At 39.5% G+C, this 20,274-nt stretch overlaps 1 protein-coding gene across 2 annotated transcripts in view; it reads left to right on the forward strand.

Annotated features, from left to right (window-relative positions):
• Positions 1-20,274, forward strand: part of slc8a1b (solute carrier family 8 member 1b) — a 152,100-nt gene that overhangs the window by 89,652 nt on the left and 42,174 nt on the right. For both annotated transcript variants that reach the window (XM_078273599.1, XM_078273598.1), the window contains exon 5: positions 11,521-11,630. In XM_078273599.1, the coding sequence (XP_078129725.1) occupies positions 11,521-11,630 (110 nt within the window). The remainder of the gene's footprint in view (positions 1-11,520; positions 11,631-20,274) is intronic.

A 20,274-nucleotide genomic window follows, 5' to 3' on the forward strand; every position in this document is an offset into this window, starting at 1 on the left:
TTAGGGCGCCCAGATGGCTCACTTGGTAGAACAGGCACCCATATATAGAGGTTTACTCCTCGACGCAGTGGACAGATGTTCGACTCCGCCCTGCGGCCCTTTGCTGCATGTCATTCTCCCTCTTTCTCCACTTTCATGTCTTCAGCTGTCCTGTCAAATAAAGGCCTGAAAATGGCCAAAAAACTATAAAAAAAAAAAAAGAATGTGTCTTTAAAATGGGAGTATTTCATCCCAGGAGTTCTTAAGCATTACCTTTATATATATTCCATATGCAGATTATGTCTAGATATGATTCAGTTGATTTAACACCTGACATTTATATGCGGCTCCAGTATTCGCATTAAGATCTAATCATGATTGGATCCTGTGTGACAGCCATGCACATCATCAATGATTTAATGTCCTTATCTTTCTTTTAATAAGGCATCTTGAAGGATATTATTTTCATAAGAGGTCAATTTTAGAAGACGGGAAGGCATAGGTGGAGGTTTTTTGTAGTAGCAATGCATGCTATTTCGACGTGTAAACAGGATTTTAGACACTCAGAACACCATTTAAGTTGTGGTAGATGTCTAAATAATTGTGGCAAAGAAGAACTTTTGTCTTCAATTCCGGCATAAGATTCCTGAGCCTTGTATGTTTTTTCTTTTCTTTTCTTTTTCTCATCATCAATACCTTCAAATATAGCATAGTATTCTCAAAACAAACTGAAAAATCGAAGATGCATTAATAAGCATGTTTCATCTCTACAAAAGGACTCCTCACTGTTCTGTTGAATCCTCGGGAGATTTTAAAAAGGGCAATCTGATTGAGTCACAAACATGTTTTGAAAAATAAAGAGTCAGACAAGGAGAGACATAAAGAGAAAGTCAGAGTTCAACTGTTGAATAAAAATATTCACTTTATGGCTGTCTCGGGCTAAACCATCTTTTCTTCTTTTTGACACCGATGTCCTGTGTTTGGGGAGATGGAAAATAAATCAGAGCCTACACACACAGGAGGAGGGCTGTTATTTCAAAGTACTGTAGGGTGGGGTGAAAGTGTTCATGTCTGACATCCCAAACTATAAAACATAAACTTGAATGTTTTTTCTGACTGAAACTCCACTGAAAGTCCATTTCGTAATTTTGGGGGACAGGGAGAGAGGCATGAAAAGATGCTTGACATATGCAGAAGAATTATCCTGCTGGTTTTGGAAAGTATCTGCAAGTCAAAGTATTTGTTGAAAAACAGCAGACAACAGACAGAAAATATTCAACGCAACTCTCTCAGGAAAATATTAAAACATTTGTCTGTGGTGTAAGATTAAACAGCCAAATAAAAGTTGGGAATGCATGAGTCATAATTATTTTAAAAGTGTTTAATTTTTTAACATAGAAAAAAGTTTTATTTAACATAATCCTGCAAAACAAATTGCAGATATGTCTTATATCAACATTCTGTGTAGTTGTAGGAGTGTGGTAATTTATTCATGGTAATTAATTCATGGGGAACTATGCTTAAACATAATATACAAGTCAGAAAAAAATATTTAGACTTGAAACCAAAGTATGCAATATCCAACTAAACATGGACAGTGGTGTAAAAATGACCATATTGTTATTCCCAAATTCCCAAAGACAATAAACAAACACAAACAAAATCTCTATCTGGCTGAAGGGTCTGAGCTTGGGCTCACAGAGAGCAAAACTGTTGGTCTGTTACTGTATGTCTAATGTGGCCTTTATTTCTGAGGTTGGAGGTATAGTCTAGAATATTATCAGGGAGCAGTTGGTAGAAATAAAGTGTTTTCACTTCCATAGTTGTGGCTCCAGAGGCTCTTCAATCCACTTGACTGTTCGTCACTCTCTATCAGCCCTGATCCCATCGCGCAGCTTAGAGCTCATAAATTGCCTGAAAAGGATAGAGCGCTGCAGCTTATTAGCATTCACATCCTATCTTGCTCTTTTACTGACTCACTCTCTCTCTCTCTCTCTCTCTCTCTCTCTCTCTCTCTCTCTCTCTCTCTATCTCTCTCTCTCTCTCTCTCTCTCTATCTCTCTCTCTCTCTCTCTCTCTCTCTCTCTCGCTCTCTTTCTCTCTCATACACATACACACACACATACACAGTCTCTCTCTCCCCAATCTCATTATGCGGTTGGTTCATACAGTTAGAACATGATATATGCACTCTATTACTTTGTTCTGCAGGCTCTTCATCTGTCACTCCTCGTCCTCTTCTTAACTTTTAACTATTTGTTTGCTCTAATTGCAATTGTGTGTGTGTATGTGTGTGTGTGTGTGTGTGTGTGTGTGTGTGTGTGTGTGTGTGTGTGTGTGTAGTAGTTATAAATTGCTGAGCTCAGCCATCTCTCACTTAATCCTGACTGGAATAACTAAAAACACCATTAACTAGTGTGTGTGTGTGTCTCTCTCTCTCTCTCTCTCTCTCTCTCTCTCTCTCTCTCTCTCTTCCTCTCCCTCTCCTGTTTTGCAAATGAAAATCTCCCAGCTGAGTATTAGCATGTTATGGCATAAGGAGACAAGAAATGATGTAGAAACAAATGGAGTTAGGTGTGGAAAGAAAGGCCCGGTCACACCAGCATTGAAAATGACAACATTTTGCAGCAAGTTTAATACATTTCAATAGAATTGCCACGATTAGCTGAATGGTTCACAAGAAAGAAGTAAATCTGTGCAAATTTTAAGTGTGGATTACGATTAATGGACAACTTTGAAATAATAATTTACACAGTTAAGTAGCGCTAAAGTGTGCTGCATTTTCATCTATTTCTCTTTTTCGACACACACACACACACACACACACACACACACACACACACACACACACACACAACAGCTCCCATCAGCTTCTGGGAAGTTGGAGGAAGGTATTATGTAGTGTGGCACACACACATACTCATGTGTGTTTTAAATCAGATTTACAAGCTCCCCAAAGACATTTCCTGTGTGAAGATGTATGTGTGGTTGTCTGTGCACATGTATGTGTGTGAGGGAGTCCCCAGGATTTTCCAAACTCCTTATTAGGTTAACAAGATATACTGCAGATAGGAATGAAGGGAGAGCTAGATAGCCACATATACTGTAGAAAGAGAAAGATGATATGGGGAAACTCCTTGTGATAATAGAACATAGTTTAGAAAACACAGAGGAGGGTCTGACGCACACACACTTACACTCAAGAACTCACACACACACACACACACACACACACACACACACACACACACACACACACACACACACTGCTTTGCATAGTGCTGTCCAATGAAAATGACCATTACCATAAACATTATTTTATGGCCCTGTTTAGTATCAGACTGATAAAATGACTCTGAGCTGAGAAAACAAGCAAAATGGCTGTTACTGCAGTTCCTCACCGACCTTCTGGCTGAGTTGAAAAAGCTGTAAAAGCTTCTCAAAGGAAACAGAAAGTTTGTTATTGAGCTAAACATTTTTCTAGAATGGATGCAAGCTGGGGAAGTTACAGTACTACCTTCAACAGCTGGCTACTGAAAGTTTTCCATCCAGACATTTGAGAGTTTAACCATAAATATGTTTTCCATTCATACTTTTCATTCATACCAAATATTTTCGAAGCATACCATGGGTTTAAGATTTATTTTCTTCCTCCCAGGCAGCCACCAGTTTTCATTCATTGTATTACAGTATAAGTAATCAAAAAGAGTGACCATGTTGTTCAACTTCTTTCTCTGCTAGTCAGTTATGATGTTTTCACAAGGTGATGAAGTTATGAGAAAAGCTTTGTTGTTGGTGCATTCAAGGGAACTCTGACATCTCAGATCTGAGAAATGGCTGTGAAACATGTTTTATTAAGATCAGTTGCAACAACCATCCCCCAAATCTAAACAAAATCAAGGAAGAGCTGTAACCATCCCTATTGACGCAATATCCTACAAGGATGAAAGGTGGAAGGTGGGAAATCAGCAAAGAGGTATTACAAATACACATAATAATAAAGAAAACAAGGTTCTGCTGTGGTTCTTAAAAAATCACATATATTTGTTTAGCCTTTATGTATCTTTCATAGCTCAGGACCATTGTCAGGTTATCTTACAATTTCAAGTTCCACTAGTTGAATGCATTCAAAACTCGCTTTCCTTTGAGCTCTGCCTGAGGCATTAACTGTCTAAATTCTTCATGAGGAAACGTGTCAACTGAATTTCATATAGTACATCCAATATATTGATGATATCACCGTTTATATCAGTACATTTTGCAGATACCAGTAATGTCTTAGCTTTCCCCACAAAACAGCTACCAGATAATTCATGTTTGAAGTGTTTGTGGAATGAAAAGCTTTAGTGAGCTAGATATGCTAAATGATCAAAATCTCTATTACTCTATCAGCCTGCCAAAGAGAGTAATAAATAATAACATTATTATTACAATTATTACAAAATAAACATTTTATAAAAAGAGGGACAAAGAGACACTCAGAGATAAATTGAGATCTCTGTAGTCTATGTGGGGCCGACAGCAGCCCTTTAGCAGGTGTGTGTGTGTGTGTGTGTGTGTGTGTGTGTGTGTGTGTGTGTGTGTGTGTGTGTGTGTGTGTGTGTGTGTGTGTGTGTGACCTTTTTTGTGTTCCCATTAGCCTCCATAAAGTCAGGATTATGAGTATTAGTGAGCAGACTGGAGCTTATTAGAAGAGGCTGGCTGAGGGCTGTTGGCTTATTGTTGTGGTTTCCCACTGCAGCCAACATCATTATCAGCTTTGTCTTATAAAACCACTGCATGTAAACAGCACACACACGCATGCACGCACGCACGCACACACACACACACACACACACACACACACACACACACACACACACACTTAAGCTGTACACACTCCTGCTAATAAAATCACTGTCACGTCCACATTTACATAAGTGCAGACAAACACACATTCTTGTTCTCAGAATGTCAAACAGTGACTCTTAATGTACTGTAACTGCAAACACACACACACACACACACACACACACACCCACACACATACAGGCAAATGTGCACACAGTGGCATCTATGCTGACACTCTTTGATCCATTCTCACAGGGACAAACAATCTACATATGCACATACAACAACACAAACGCACACACTTCTTTTGTTTAGTCTGCGACCAAAGTCCACCCACCAGCAATCTGTTCCACACAAACAAACCAGTTACACACACACACACACACCTCCCAGTTTTCTAAACTTACATTTTTACAACAACAGGTTGGACAGAAGAGCCACGCATGTGAACACACATAAAAACAAACACTTGTATCATTCATTGTGTTAACGTGTTAAAAAATATATAAATATAATATGTTATTTTTATCAGCACTTCAAATTTTAGGATTATAATCACAGCTACACAGCTACACACACACAATGAAAAATAAACACACAGGTTTGTTCCATCACTGTCATGTTAATGTTGTCCGTTATTACCCATCCTCCACACACACACACACACACACACACACACACACACACACACACACATACACACACACACACACACACAGACAACAAGCAGAGCTACAACATTTTTTCCTCAAACCTAAAATAAAGCGGCTGTTCCCAAACTCAAATTTTCCGATCCAAATACGTCGCTAAGGCAGGTTGCTGAGGAAAGGGGAGTGACCGACACTGCTGCCTGTGGTGCTTTACAACTTCCTGTGTATTTATGTTTGTGTGTGAGGCAGGGGAAAGTGCTTTGATAGTGTCAAATATGTGCCATGCACCAGAAAGGCTCTTTGGATAACCTTATACTTCTGGCAACTCAGCTAGATATTAGATACAGTATGTGCATAAACCTAGAAAGTAGATTTAATTAGCAAATGGAAAAAATAACTCAAAGGCAGCAAGTAAAAGGGCTTTTACTTAGTTCCTCTATCACAGTTGCAGAGGCATACAGTTGAGTCATATGAAATGCTGCAGTATATTTCAGAAAAAAACAACAACGGGTCAAATAGTGATGAAAACACACCATAGTTTTAATTTTTTTATTTTAGCATTTTTAAATACATGCTGGTTTTCAGATAGTTCACATGTAAAATTTAAGATATCACATGTGAAAACATCAATTGCAAATTTCAAAATAGCATCTAGACAGGTTCAGTTTTGAAACAGCCTTCTGGTGATCCGACTGATATTTATTAGTTGCAGAAACAGTCTCCTTTTGTTTTTTGTGGCTTATTTCATATTAATGTGCTTAATCTTGAACACACAAATGTCAAACATTGCCGCGTCTTCCCTTGTCCTATTTCAAGTTCTGGTGTCCCCTCTTTGGAAATAAACAATTTATAGTACAATTAAGTGTAATTGTGGAACATCAGGGACATGTAGATAAAAAGCAGCATGGCAAATATTCAGGGTCCCAATTGCTGGAGCACCAGAATCAAAAACCTGCGAAATCAATGAACAAACTTGATCATCAAAAGGAAACGTAAAGGTCACCAACATTCCGCATTCAGACTGGCAAAGGTGTGTGTTTGTAATTAACCTATCCACTACTTCAACATGACTCGGTCAATCTATTTTTGAATAATCTATTGGCTGTATATTCCATCATCTAATTCAAGGGATGTTTTCGCTATTTGAGAGTTACAGTTAAATGTTTTGTAAACTGTGACAGAGGCCAAAAAGTGTTGCAGGAATATTGTTTATGAAAGAAACAGTGGGAGGGAAGGAGGAGATGGAGTATGATGGAGAAGTTTGGAGATCTGTCACAGCTGCTCAGATGTTCACTTTCTATGCTTTTTTTGCAAACACAGATAGAGGACATCTTAACACAGATGTACACACATTGTGGCCTCTGGAGTAATGTGTGTGTGAGGTTGTGTGCATTTTTGGATTCCTGCAGCTGAAATTCCTTTAATGCGTCCGTGTGTGAGTGCAAGGGCATGCTGGTGTGACACATTTGTGAATGCTGCCATGCAAGTGTGATACCACCTCTGTCTCTGTGAGTGTGTGTTATGGTATTTCTATCCTTGTGAGGACCAATTGGACTTGCAAGCTTTGAGAGTTAGAACATTTTTGGAAACATTTTGGCTGGTCCTCTGTCAAAGGGCTTTTTGAGAGTTAAGACTTGGTTTGGGGGTTAATGTTAGGGTAAAGTTTAGTCTAAGGTCAACTTAAGGGACTTAGGAGTGCAAACATACATGCGTGAAGAGTGTATATTTCACATTTAATGTGCCACAATTTCATACTCCATTATTCTTAGTGAACCATCTCCTGGCACAAACATACACCCACAAGCATTTGTTTACACATGCCTCTTACTGTATATATGGTTTGTAGATTAACATATGATCGAATACAGACACGCAAAGAGGCAAAACTTACAAACAATGTAGGCTACTGTGTAATATCAAAACCTCTTTCACACCCTTTATTATATACACACACACGCACATATACACTGACAAATCAGAGTAGTGTGTACAGTACAGTATGTGACCTCTTTCTCTCTCTCAAACACTTACTTGTCAGTACACACACACACACACACACACACACACACACACACACACTCACACATACATCAGTGGTCTGGAAACAATCTTCTCCACCCCTGTTGGTTACCCAAACATTGCGTTGTCATGGCAATGGGACAGAGTACTGTACAGCCAAAACGTTTGTCATGTGGAGGGATGTTTTTATGTATTTAAGTGTGTTTATTTGGGATACAATAAAGAGGAGTGCAGATAGAAATGAAAAATCCAGTTCATTGTGGATTAATTATATCGCATTGATGCACTGTCTCAATTTGTTTGTTTGACTAGAAGTAAGTGAGAGTGCGCGTGTATGTGTGTGTGTGTGTGTGTGTGTGTGTGTGTGTGTGTGTTTCCAGCGAGTTGGTCATCTGTGAGGTTTGCCAGCTTCAACAGAGGAGTCATCCTTCCCGATCCGAGGGAAAATAGAGTCCACCAGTGTGTCTCTTTAAAAATGATTTATTTGCTCATTTTTAGACTATATGGAGAGTTACATCGCAGTTTTTATTCTCTTTCCAGAGAGCGAGTTATTCAAGTTTTCTCTGATTTCATGTCAGAAGGTTGACTCATCACTGGTAAAAATGTTGTACGAAAGCATTGATAGCTTGGGTTAATGATACAAAAACATATGTTCGGTTGCTGATTTGATAAAAATGTTTTTGTTTTTTGTGCAGCCCAAAATCCTATTCACATGGAACTAGTGTTATAGGGAAGGACACCCATTAAGAGAAGGAGTCAATCAACGCGTTGGTAAATCTGAGTGAAACACCAACTTTATTAACATCATACAAATGTGAAACACAGAAGCAGTACGAGAGACAGTAAATTCCAAAATCATAAAAAAAAACGTTCCTGTGTACTTCTAATAAGCCTTGTATTAATTGAAGTAATAGTAGCAGCAATTATATTCCCAGTGGGAATGTAAACATTGCTATTCCCTGAGCCCTTCCACTCCATCATTTGAGAGGTGAAGTGCCTTGCTCAAAGGCTCCACCTTGAGGCAGGGGAGGGTTTTACTCCATCACTTCAGCTGCTCTGTGAGTGTTAAGTGACAGCTTGTTGTTCATTAGCTTCTTTAGGCCAGAAGGTGAAAACTGCTCCCCATCTGCTGTTATAGGACAGTGATAAATGGGCTAATCCCTCTATTGTAATGAGTTAACCCCTGGCATTTCGTGTGTGTGTGTGTGTGTGTGTGTGTGTGTGTGTGTGTGTGTGTGTGTGTGTGTGTGTGTTTGCATATATTTTAATGGTTTACTCTTTACCGTGTTTGTATTATGCAGCTGATAAATTAACCTCTGATGCTCTTGTGTAAAATTAGATGTCTAGCAGGCTGCTTTATTTGTTGTGTCATCAATGAGCCATGCTACGAATGTGAATACTGTGGTGGTACAAATGTAGATGCATTCATGTACTGTGTACTTTTTAGGTACTTGTACTTCACTTGAGTATTTCCATGTAATGCTACATTTCAGGGGTTAGTGTTGTACTTCAACTCAATTTAATTTGACAGCTATTCCAATCATATTGAGTATATCATATTCTTACATCCTGAAAAGGGCTCATTCTTCACAATGAGGACATTTATTTTGAAGCCTTAAGAACATTCAGCTAATACTTGTATAATACTTCATTTAATAATACTTTTATAGTGTGGTATTGCTACTTTTACTTAAATAAAACTTCTGAATACTTCCACCAGCGCAGACGGTATGCTAGAGACAGATGTAATGCTGCTAGCATGATGCTGGCTGATGATTCCAAACAGGTTGCAGGCCTGTGATCAGAGATAATGGCTTATATAAGCGTGTGTGTGTGTGTGTGTGTGTGTGTGTGTGTGTGTGTGTGTGTGTGTGTGTGTGTGTGTGTGTGTGTGTGTGTGTGTGTGTGTGTTCCCATTTCACACCCTGTAGGCCAGATTATGAGTATTTTCTCAGATGTCTTTGTTATTGCCTGTAGTGGATTTGGATCAAAATATGGGTTTTGTTCCAGACTGGAAACACAGATAAATACACACATTCACACATACGCCCACAGGCACTCACTCACACACATACTGTACACACACTAGGTAGCGCTCCATTGCCCTGTGACCTCAGATATTAGCTTCCCTGCCAAATACTGTATGACTGAGGCCAAGTGACACAATAAATACACACAGTCAAACACACACTCTCTCCATACTGAGTCTTACTGGAGCATTTGGTTGGTCAATAATGGGAGCTACACTTGGCAGTTAAAGTATTGGTGAAAACTCGGCTTCAGAGAAAGAAATCGTTGGCTTGTATTTGTTCATCGACATTACGCTGTTACAGTTTACAGGCTGATTTATTGCTGTTTTGTTCAACAGTCATTGAAAGGTTTAGATGGAGAATGATAGCAGAACATGAATATCTAAAAGTGAGAAAAATGAGACTTTGGCTCGCGGCACAGACTTTTGTAACACTTTGGCTTAAATCACAAACCACAGCTGGTAAGACTGGCATCTTTACTGCGCCATGTTGGGGGTGTTAATTGAAGGTGTTAATTGCAGCAGCAGACATTTCCTACTGTTTAAAATAATCACTCCTTCACTGTTTCCTGCTCAGTCTTTCCTTTTGTATTGCATCTGGTCTTGGATGTCTCAGATGTTTCTATATGCTGATCTGTTCAACTTTAAAGACTGCAGTCCATATCAGTTCACTTTCAATTTAGCCAGAAATGTGAATAGAATCTACAATTAATTTGCTAAATCACTAATTTGTAGGTGTCTTTCACAGGCTGGGTATTTTCCTGCAATTTTGTTTCTGTATATTTTGGTGAAAATTAAATTCTTGGATTGACTTAATTGACGGTGAATTGTCCTGGTTTCCCACAGGCATCAAGGAAGGGATTACACACTTTCAGACTTCCAACGATTATCACTGCATGGGATTAGCTTGTCAAATAGTCTCATAAAAGTGAAAAGCAGTGTGTGTATAAAATACTTAATTTGCAAACCTGCTGCTGGATCCTAAACGCTTCTTGATTGTACAAGCCAAATTAGTCATTGTGAGTCATGGGTGTTCACCTGCCAAAATGACTAATAGAGTTGATAAACTCTCCAGCCACTGCCAGTCTTCATTTCGCTATTAGCATCCAAGTGAAGACGTTTTTTTTTTCTAAAATAAAAAAATAAAAAATAAAATAAAAGCTGATATCAGGCTTGAGCGGAAGATTGAATTGAGCCTTGATCAGGTTGACAGAGTGAGGGGTTTATCAGACCAATCTTGTCAGACTAATGTGAGCTTCTCCGATACCATCCGAGATCATTCTGACATCAGATGTTATGCTTCGATTAGGTGGAAATATAACAGCCTGAAAAACAGTTAATGTTACCTGATAACTAAGCTTTCTTGGAGATTTTGGCATTGAACAAACATGTTCATGTCTTGAGCTTTAGATGCTTGTGGGAAAACCAAATGCTGCTCTTTTCTGTTTCCTCTTGCTGTTCCACTTTCCAGTCCGTCCTTTCCTCACTTTTCTGCCTTCTCTTTTTTCCCTCCTCGTCTCTTCCTTCCTCCCCCTTCCTCCTCCCCCTCCTCAGTAAAACCATCAAGGTGAGAATTATCGACGACGAGGAGTACGAGAAGAACAAAACCTTCTACTTAGAGATCGGAGAGCCTCGCCTGGTGGAGAGCAACGACACCAAAGGTCAGGAAGGGGCTGAGCCTCTTGAACCTTGACCCCTAGACCACAAGGTGTCGGCCGCATTGCAGAGGCTGCATGTTCCCAACACATGGAGGCACACAGGAGGAGATTTTGATTTATTTCTTGCTCATGTACCTCCTAATGTGTCCTCACTATGACCGTGAACATGCAGCAGGTTGTGGATCACCTCATCTCACCACATCCATTACTCCTCCTCGTCTGTGTGTGTGTGTGTGTGTGTGTGTGTGTGTGTGTGTGTGTGTGTGTTTGTGTAAATATCTTGCCATGTTGTTTGTTTACCATGCATGCATTTACCACCTCCCTCTATGTGTGTGTACGTGTGTGTCCCATACAGGAAGACCATAACCATTAGGATCTTAGACCGGGAGGAGTACAATAAGCAGTCCTCCTTCTACGTTCTGCTTGAAACCCCCCAATGGAGACGCAGCAGGAAGGAACGGACAGGTGTGACAGCCAATCAGCACTGAGCATGTACTTTATGCGGTTTTTGGGGAATTCTGAATCAACAGGCCAAAAGCACAATTAATCAATAAATTACTTTTTATCTATCACTCATTGATACAACACAACAAGACTAATTCACACTATAGTCACTTCATATATCACTATAGCGACTGCATTTGCTTTTCCCACCAGAAAAATAACAATATGGCTGTGCAGATAATAAGTGTGTCCCAATACTATACTACATACTAATGCTGCGCATGTTTTGAGTTTATAGTGTGTTCACACTGTCTGTACATACTTACCCTGATTTTGAGTGTGCAATGCACAAAGGAAATGGAGGAGCTTGTGTAGAATTGTGACAAAGTGAAGAGCACTATCTACAGAAACCAATACTTTAACAACAGAAAATACCCTGGAAAAACAGTAAGGCCATACTTTTGATTGACATGTGATCTCTGGGAAGTGCAGCACAGAAATGCCCAAAAATGGGGACAATGAAAAGAGACAACAAGGACATTACTGGTTAGAGGACATCACAGAGTAGGTGTTATAATCCTCTCAGTGGATGTTTTGCAATTTGAATCATATTTATTTTATGGAAAGCCCAATATAATAGCCTAGACAAGAGCACTTTAAAGTTGGCAAGAAAAAAAAGCACTTTACACCTGGCAACGTTACAAGACATAAAATCGAAGCAGCAGTTGCACTTCTATTGCACATATTCCTAAAGTGACAAAATGCAGAGCTGCTCCCTAATCGCTTATGTTTTAACAGGCCTGTTGATTTGGGATTCAGGTTGAACACCCACAGGAGCGATTCTGCTGCTCCCTTCTTTATCCCTGCCCTTTTTTCTACTTTTCCTCCTCTGCTTCTCCTCAGAGGTCTGTACAGAAAACTCAGTGGGAATCACACCTGTCCTTTCTTCTCCTTTCCTTTTCCTCAGCCCTGTTCTCTGGTTTCCCCCTCATCCAGCCAAGAGCTTTTAATGCTTTGAGATATGTTCTCTGCTGGTGTTTGAAAATGTCACTGCTCTCTTGGGATTATTGGCACAAAAAGAGAAATAGAGATAGTATCCAAGAGGATGTTCACTGTGAGTATGATGTGAATGGCATTCATTGGCAGCTAAGTTGTCTTCATCCTACCAATGAATGCCAAAGAATCCCCAAAGTAAGAAATCCCCTATTGTATAAATGAACACCCACAGTATAGAAATATCACACAGTGTCGATGCAGAGTTTTAGGCAAAAACATTGTTATCATGACAAAAATTACTGCTATTACCATTATGCATATTTTACATAATATTATCAGCACTTGCATCTGTATGGAATATTTACTTTAAAATAGCATACCTACAGAAAAATAAAGAATAGGAAAGTTTACACAATAGAAAGAGTTGAGATAGCATCCAAAACACTAAAGCTATTTCTTTAACAGGGTGACAATTCTCCTATTTCCTGAGCAAAATAAACCATTACCAAAACCCCTTTGGATTATCTGAAAAATGCATTGTCACAAAGCTGACAACAGCTTAGCTCATGAAATGTGGATGTTTTGGGGAAACGTTTGCAGACAAATAACTTTGTCTCCTCTCCCAAGATTAACAAATCAAATCTGTCACAAAAAGATCTTCTTTCCTAAAACACACTTCAGGTCTTTATCTGTGCTGACTTATTCTGCTTGGATAATCATTAAAGGACAATTTACTGTAAATGAAAAACATGGCCTTAATCATAATATAAAGAGCAGTGTTGGGCAAGTTATTTTAAAAAAGTAATTAGTTACAGTTACTAGTTACTTCTTCCAAAAAGTAACTAAATTAGTTATTCAGTTACAAATTATAAAAGTAACTAGTTACTTCAGAAAGTAACTATTGCGTTACTTTCAAGTACATTTTTAAATGCTCCAATGTGACCCCACCTCCACCTACCCCTCTTTAATGGAACTTAAAATACATGTGCATGTTCAATTATTTATGATAAATCTGAATATTATAATGAAATTGACACTTCATACAATACATTATTAACAGAAACAATGTACACAAATCTAAACTATTTTAATGTTGCTGTGGGACAAAGTGAGACTAGCCTCCAATCAAATGCCATGTATGTAGATATTATGTTTATATAGTGGATCGATACAAATAACACAACACCTCAAACAGGCCACAACTGGGCAAAATTAAATTATGCTTGTTAAGCACTATACCAAAAATAAATAACAAATATATACACTCTTTTTAGTGCAAATAACGTAAGTGACAGCAACGGCATTATTAAGATGGGAAGAGTAATCATTTAGATTACTCGTTACTGAAAAAAAGTAACGCCGTTATTTATAACGCCGTTATTCCCATCACTGATAAAGAGTGATAAAAAGCATAAAATGTACACTGTCTTCAGTCTCATCTGAATCATGTAACAAACAAAGCTTTTACAACCGTTAAACTTACCTGTTTCTGCCATTAATGATTGCATTACGCCGTTATGTAACATCATTGTAAGATAAATTGTGCGTGCGTGCGTGCGTGCATGCGTGCTTGCGTGTCCTCAGCCACATGCAACATCTGTGCATCTGTTTTCCACTGTGTTTATCAGTTATCTCTTCAGAGCTACTCATCTCCCTTTCTTTCTATCACCATCTAATGTAATATAGAGTTGTAAAAACTCAGCCGCTTTCCACTTGTTAGTTATTGCCTTTCAAACACACACAAACAAAGTGCATTTATAAATAATTTCAACATTAACTTAAATAGCAGTTTATGTTGATAAAAGAAAGTGTTAGTGTCTGAACTGAAAGCAAATGCATGTTAATGGGAGCTGGAAACAGGATGTATTTTGAGGTAAATCAGCCCAGCTCAGTGTTTTCAGGTTGTTGTCTAAAGAAGAATTTATGCCCTTAAACTCTACTGGGTACACTCATTAAATGATGCTCTATCTCTGTCACACACACACACACACACACACACACAGAGCCAGAGAGCAGTGCTATCAGTTCGTTAATGGCAGTGTGCATTTACCAGGCATCAGCAGTGTTTATAGTGATGAGGGGATCAAAGACAAGGGCTGGATATCGCATTATCACAGTCAGGAGATCAAACACACCTCCAGGATACACAGAGACAGACGCACACAAGCACACAGTTATATACACACTCATGGTTTAGGGCCTGCAGTGGGTTTGTGTTTAATGAGTGTGTTTTATGAGCTGATGTGGTGGTTCTCTCTGTGCTAAATTGGCCTTGCACAGATCTTTATGGCCTCGGACTGTGTGTATGTATGCACACATAGGCTTATCATTATGTACTTTCTTGTGTATACACGTGTCTCTATTGTCTGTATGTGTGTGTTTGAGATAGACCCTCACCAGTCCAGAGTCTTGTATTTGGGGGGTAAAAAGCTGTGGCACAAAATTTTCGATATATATATTTATTATCAGGAGGTTTTGCAGTGTCCTCACAGCTAATCATTAAAAGTAATGCTCCCATAATATTACTAAGCAACACAAGCTAATGATGTGCTTACAGTCTACATTCATACTGTATATGAGGTAATAATTCGTACCATTGGACAGGCATATTTCGGGCCCTATTTTAACGATCTATGCGCACAGCATGAAGCTCATGGCGCATGTGCGTTTAGGGCGTGTCCAAATCCACTTTTGCTAGTTTAACGGCGGAAAAAAGGGTCCGTGCGCCGGGCGCATGGTTCAAAAGGGTTGTACTTAGTGTCTTCATTAATTCATAGGTGTGTTTTGAGCGTAACGTGCAATAAACCAATCAGAGTGTCATCTCCCATTCCCTTTAAAAGCCAGGCACATGTGTACCTTGACACATTGCTATTATGATGGCGGATTTGCACCGTAATATTTTTATTTTTAATCTTTTGCATGTTTGTGTGCTACGGCGCTTCCCTGTGTGTGTGTGTGTGTGTAACAAGCATAGTGTGTGCGCTGTGCATAAGCCTAGGTACATTTTACTAAATTGCTGTTAAAATAACAATGAAATGCTGCACTATTGACTTTAGACCAGGTTTTTGTTGGTCAATGGCGCGATCACTTCCCGCTGCCTCAAGATAGCAATACGCCAAGAATTCACCTGAACACACCTCCCTGTAAGACCAGCACGCTCATGGGTGCAAAGATGGGTGCAGGTGCATTTGCTATTTAAATGACGTGGGCGCTGAACGGGAAATTGACAACTGCGTCGGTCTTACACTAGCAAAGACACTTGCGTCGGAATTTGCGCTGCGATAGGGCCCTTCATCTATATTACATATTTGCATTTTGTAGCAGAGACATAATGACAGTCTGTATTCCAACTGAGATTTGGTTTTTCATGTTTTTTCTCTCCATAGTTCTGTATTTGTGTTTTCGAAAAGGCTTATAGATGAACTCTTCTCACACACAGAGACTGGAATTTAAAATTGATTTTCTCAATGCATTTTGGCACAACCCCACGTTTTAAATAGGCTTTTAAGCATCCTGCCCCAGAGACCGCAGCTGACAACCCACCAAAACAGGCACGATCACTCTCTAATGTTGATTAACGTGTGAATTGTGCCTTCCGATATAAATTCCAGAAAACAGCTTTAACATTCAGCGGTGTACGAGTGAAAGAACATAGTGAGCTTTTCTTATTAGAAGTTCCTGTTTCATCTTCGATCAAACCGGCCTCAAAGCCGGAGATAAAAGCCTGTTATTCTTTTCCTTTTTTTGCTGTTGTTGTTTCATTTACTTTTCTTTTCTTTTTTCGCTGTAAGCAACAAAGGTTGAAAGGACTAATGTGACTAAATAAACACCGTATCTGACATCTGCTATGACGAGCTACACAAGGTACAGTCGGAAAGATGGGGAGGTAAACAGTGTAGTTCAGGCATCTCTCTTGCAGCTGTTTGACTTTACCGAGAACAGGAGAGATGTAACTGAGTAACAAGGCTTTTACCGGTCCCAGCGCTGAATGGACAGCTGAGGGCTGCTGCTGTTTATGTATAATGCAGCTTAAAATTCACATTTCCATTATCTAAAACAGATGGAGGGTTTAGTGCTTTTTTGTAAAGTACTTTACTCTTAAAAGCTTAAGTTTTGAGATGGGATAATGGCCAATAAGCCTCTTAATCATCTCACCTATACTTTGATGAAAACACACGTACCAAAATACCAGCTGTAAAGGAACACGCCGACTTATTGGGACTTTAGCTTATTCACTGTATCCTCCAGAGTTAGATAAGTCCATACATACTCTTCTCGTCGTAACTCTGTCTGACGCACCCACCGCTAGCCTAGCTTAGCACAGATCCTGGAGGTAACCGGCTCCAACTAGCCTACTGCTCCCAATAAGTGACAAAATAACGCCAACATGTTCCTATTTACATGTTGTGATTTGTATAGTCACAGCGTGTACAAATAACAAGGTTACGAGACACAGCCATCTTCTAACCGTATACATACTGGGAATTTTATTCTTAGAAGGCGAAGCACTGCTACTTGGGCGGAGTGATTAGCACAACACCTGAAAAGCACCGTTTTTACTCTCTGCTCCTCACCCTGGGGCTTCTCAGGTGCAAATCACTCCGCCCAAGTATTAGAAGTAGCAGTGCTTCACCTTCTGATAATATAGTTCCCAGTTTATATACGGTTAGAAGATGGCTGTGTCTCATGTGACCTTGTTATTTGTACACGCTGTGACTATACAAATCACAACATGTAAATAGGAACATGTTGGCGTTATTTTGTCACTTATTGGGAGCAGTAGGCTAGTTGGAGCCGGTTACCTCCAGGATCTGTGCTAAACTAGGCTAACGGTGGGTGCCTCTGACAGAGTTACGACACGCATGGAGATGAGAAGGGTATGTATGGACTTATCTAACTTTGGGGGATACGGTGAATAAGCTAAAGTCCCAATAAGTCGGCGTGTTCCTTTAAGCAGTGCGATTTGTTTTAGCTCATCACCATAACTTCCACTGGACACAGGCAAAGTAGTCCCTGCTAGTTCAGTGTGTGATAATATATTTATCCTTTTAACATAAACCGTACCTTTTCATCATAATCTGCATGCCCACAAATAATCCAGTTCTATTTCTTCAAGAGAGAAAGAAGAGGCTTGCTATTTACTTCTTCATTAACCTATTTCATCCTGTTCTATTTCTGGGAGAGTTTTTTGTCATGTCCTAGAATGACTTTCAACAACCTCTCGAGAGCAGGTGTGAACTTGTATTCAGCTTTGGTTTGTTTGGGCAGGTGGAGCCAGATATTTATGCTGCTTTCATGTGCTCCTCAGATGGTCCCATTCCCGGGTTGGGAAGTTCCAACTTTGGTGTGTTCATAAGCTTTAAGTCATAATGTGGAAAAAAAACATGGACACTACAAAGAAGATGTGTTGTATTTTTTTTATACATTTTTATATTTACATTTATATTATTGATTTTGTCCCAGACTTGTTGCTGCACCAGTAACCTCTAAACTTCTGCTTTCTCTTGTTATCAGGGTTGATGCTAATAAATAACTTTTCTTACTAATTTAGGTCACTCTACATGGACAGTTACAACCTAATACCATAATAATAATTACATGTAAGCAAAAAATGATATGCAATACGTAAATTAATAAAAGGTTTCTTACCATCAACCCAACATTTACTTTCGTTTGCCATGTTACTGCGTAATATGACACCAATTCAGCAAGTGGTGTACCAAAAATTCCTTCAACTTTCAGAGTTGTTGTTCCAACTTGAGGGGGCATTCACGGAAATTTTCCCAGTCAGCTAGTCATTTTTCCGATTATTACCACACCACATGTATATATCTGGTGGATTATTCTTTTTTAAAGAAATAGAATGCGTCTTTAACTCCCGCTGAAGGTGTTTCGGGGATCACAATTGGACATTTTTATCTGGAGCTAAAAGCTAAATTCCCTGGAGGCTTTAGAAGTTTCCAGATGACCCTGTGATATTGCAGGTTTTTGAGGAGCCTCAGGACAGCGGGAGGCAGAGGAGAGTTCACTGCAGCCTGTGACCCTCCGTCAGTCATCCGGGTGGGAGAAAGTGCAGCGTGAGGAAGGAACAGTGCTGAGAGGGAAACCAGCTGAAAACACACACGCCCTGCAGAGGGTGATGACCCCATGTCCTAAAAATACCAAACACACACACACAGTATCAAACATGCATGGACACACACAACTCGTAGAGTAACATATATGTGACCACACAGATGCATACACACACACATACGTTAATGTGTGTTTATATATGTAGGAGCTTTTGTCTGACAGCAATGTCCCCTAATCGTCCTTTTTGTAACGGTGTGTGTGTGTGTGTGTGTGTGTGTGTGTGTGTGTGTGTGTGTGTGTGTGTGTGTGTCTGGTGTGTGTGGGGGTGTGTGTGTGTGTGTGTGTGTGTGTTCACCAGGGTCTCTACATGTTAAATCATCAATATGTACATTTAATATCCGTAACATACAAACTCACTGAACCCTCTGTCATAATAGTAAACATCATTAGGTATTCATTTTAATGAGGTGTTCACTGTCCCAGTATTATTAATTATGTCATTAGCAGATCACCAAACAATGTAAATGAATTTATTTACATCTTTATTACAGTGAGTGAGTAACATTTACATTAGCAATGATAGATGATCATTGGAAATTAATTATTACTATCAGTTTAATTCATTCTCACAGTATTTTAAGTGTAAATAAACAAGTAGATGATGGCACAGAATATGTTTTTAATTAGATTTCAGATTCATCAACTCAATCACGGATTGACAGTTCATCATCCACCTCATCAGCATCATCATCCTCCCATTCTCTATCTCAGCTTCGTACTCTTTTTTTCTGCTAATCCATCTCCTGTAAACCACAATCTTCCCTTCTTCTTCCTCCTCCCATTCTACACTCTCCTCAACCTCTTCATCCCTCCACTCCTCTGCCTTCTGCTCCTCTTTATCATTCTCTCACTTATTTATCTGTCTCCTCTTCTTCGCATGCTTCTCAACTTTCTCCTCATCCACCTCTTCATTTTCATCCTCTGCTTTCTTCTCCTCTCTTACTTCTTCTTCCTGCTTTCTTCTCTTCCTGATCTATCACTTCTTCATCGTCCATTTTAATCCTTTTGCCTTATTTCTTGTTCCTCCTCCTCTTTCGCTCTCCCCATTGTCCTTCTACTAATTTCTTCTGTTCTCATTGTATATTCCTAACCCTTATCTACCACCTTCCTTCTGAACTATAGTCTTCACCCCCTTTTCTTCATCTTCCTTTCCTCCTTCAGTTAAAAGTTCCACTTGTTTTTCTCCACTGCTCCTATTCTGTCTCCTCCTATGGGACTCTCCAAAAGTGTGACAGAGTAACAGCTCCTGTTTCCTCCTCCTTGCCTTCTCCCCTGCTATACTGTTAATCCCATCAAAGACTGTGTCTTCTCCTGTCTTCTTTCTCCTTCCATCTGCTCATCTCCTCTTTGACACTGCGCAGAAGTTTCTCCCCTCTGCTCCACTTTTTGTTTTTATATGTTGACAGTTTGCAAAGATACCTCCTCCCCTCTTACTCTCCCCTCCTCTTCTGCCTCCTCTGACGGAACCTGAATCCATCAAACATGACAGGGTGTAAAAATCCTCTCGTCGCCTCTCGTCTCTGTCGATTTTTCG

Source organism: Sander vitreus, chromosome 17 (genome assembly GCF_031162955.1).
Source record: "Sander vitreus isolate 19-12246 chromosome 17, sanVit1, whole genome shotgun sequence".
NCBI classification, from domain to species: domain Eukaryota; kingdom Metazoa; phylum Chordata; class Actinopteri; order Perciformes; family Percidae; genus Sander; species Sander vitreus.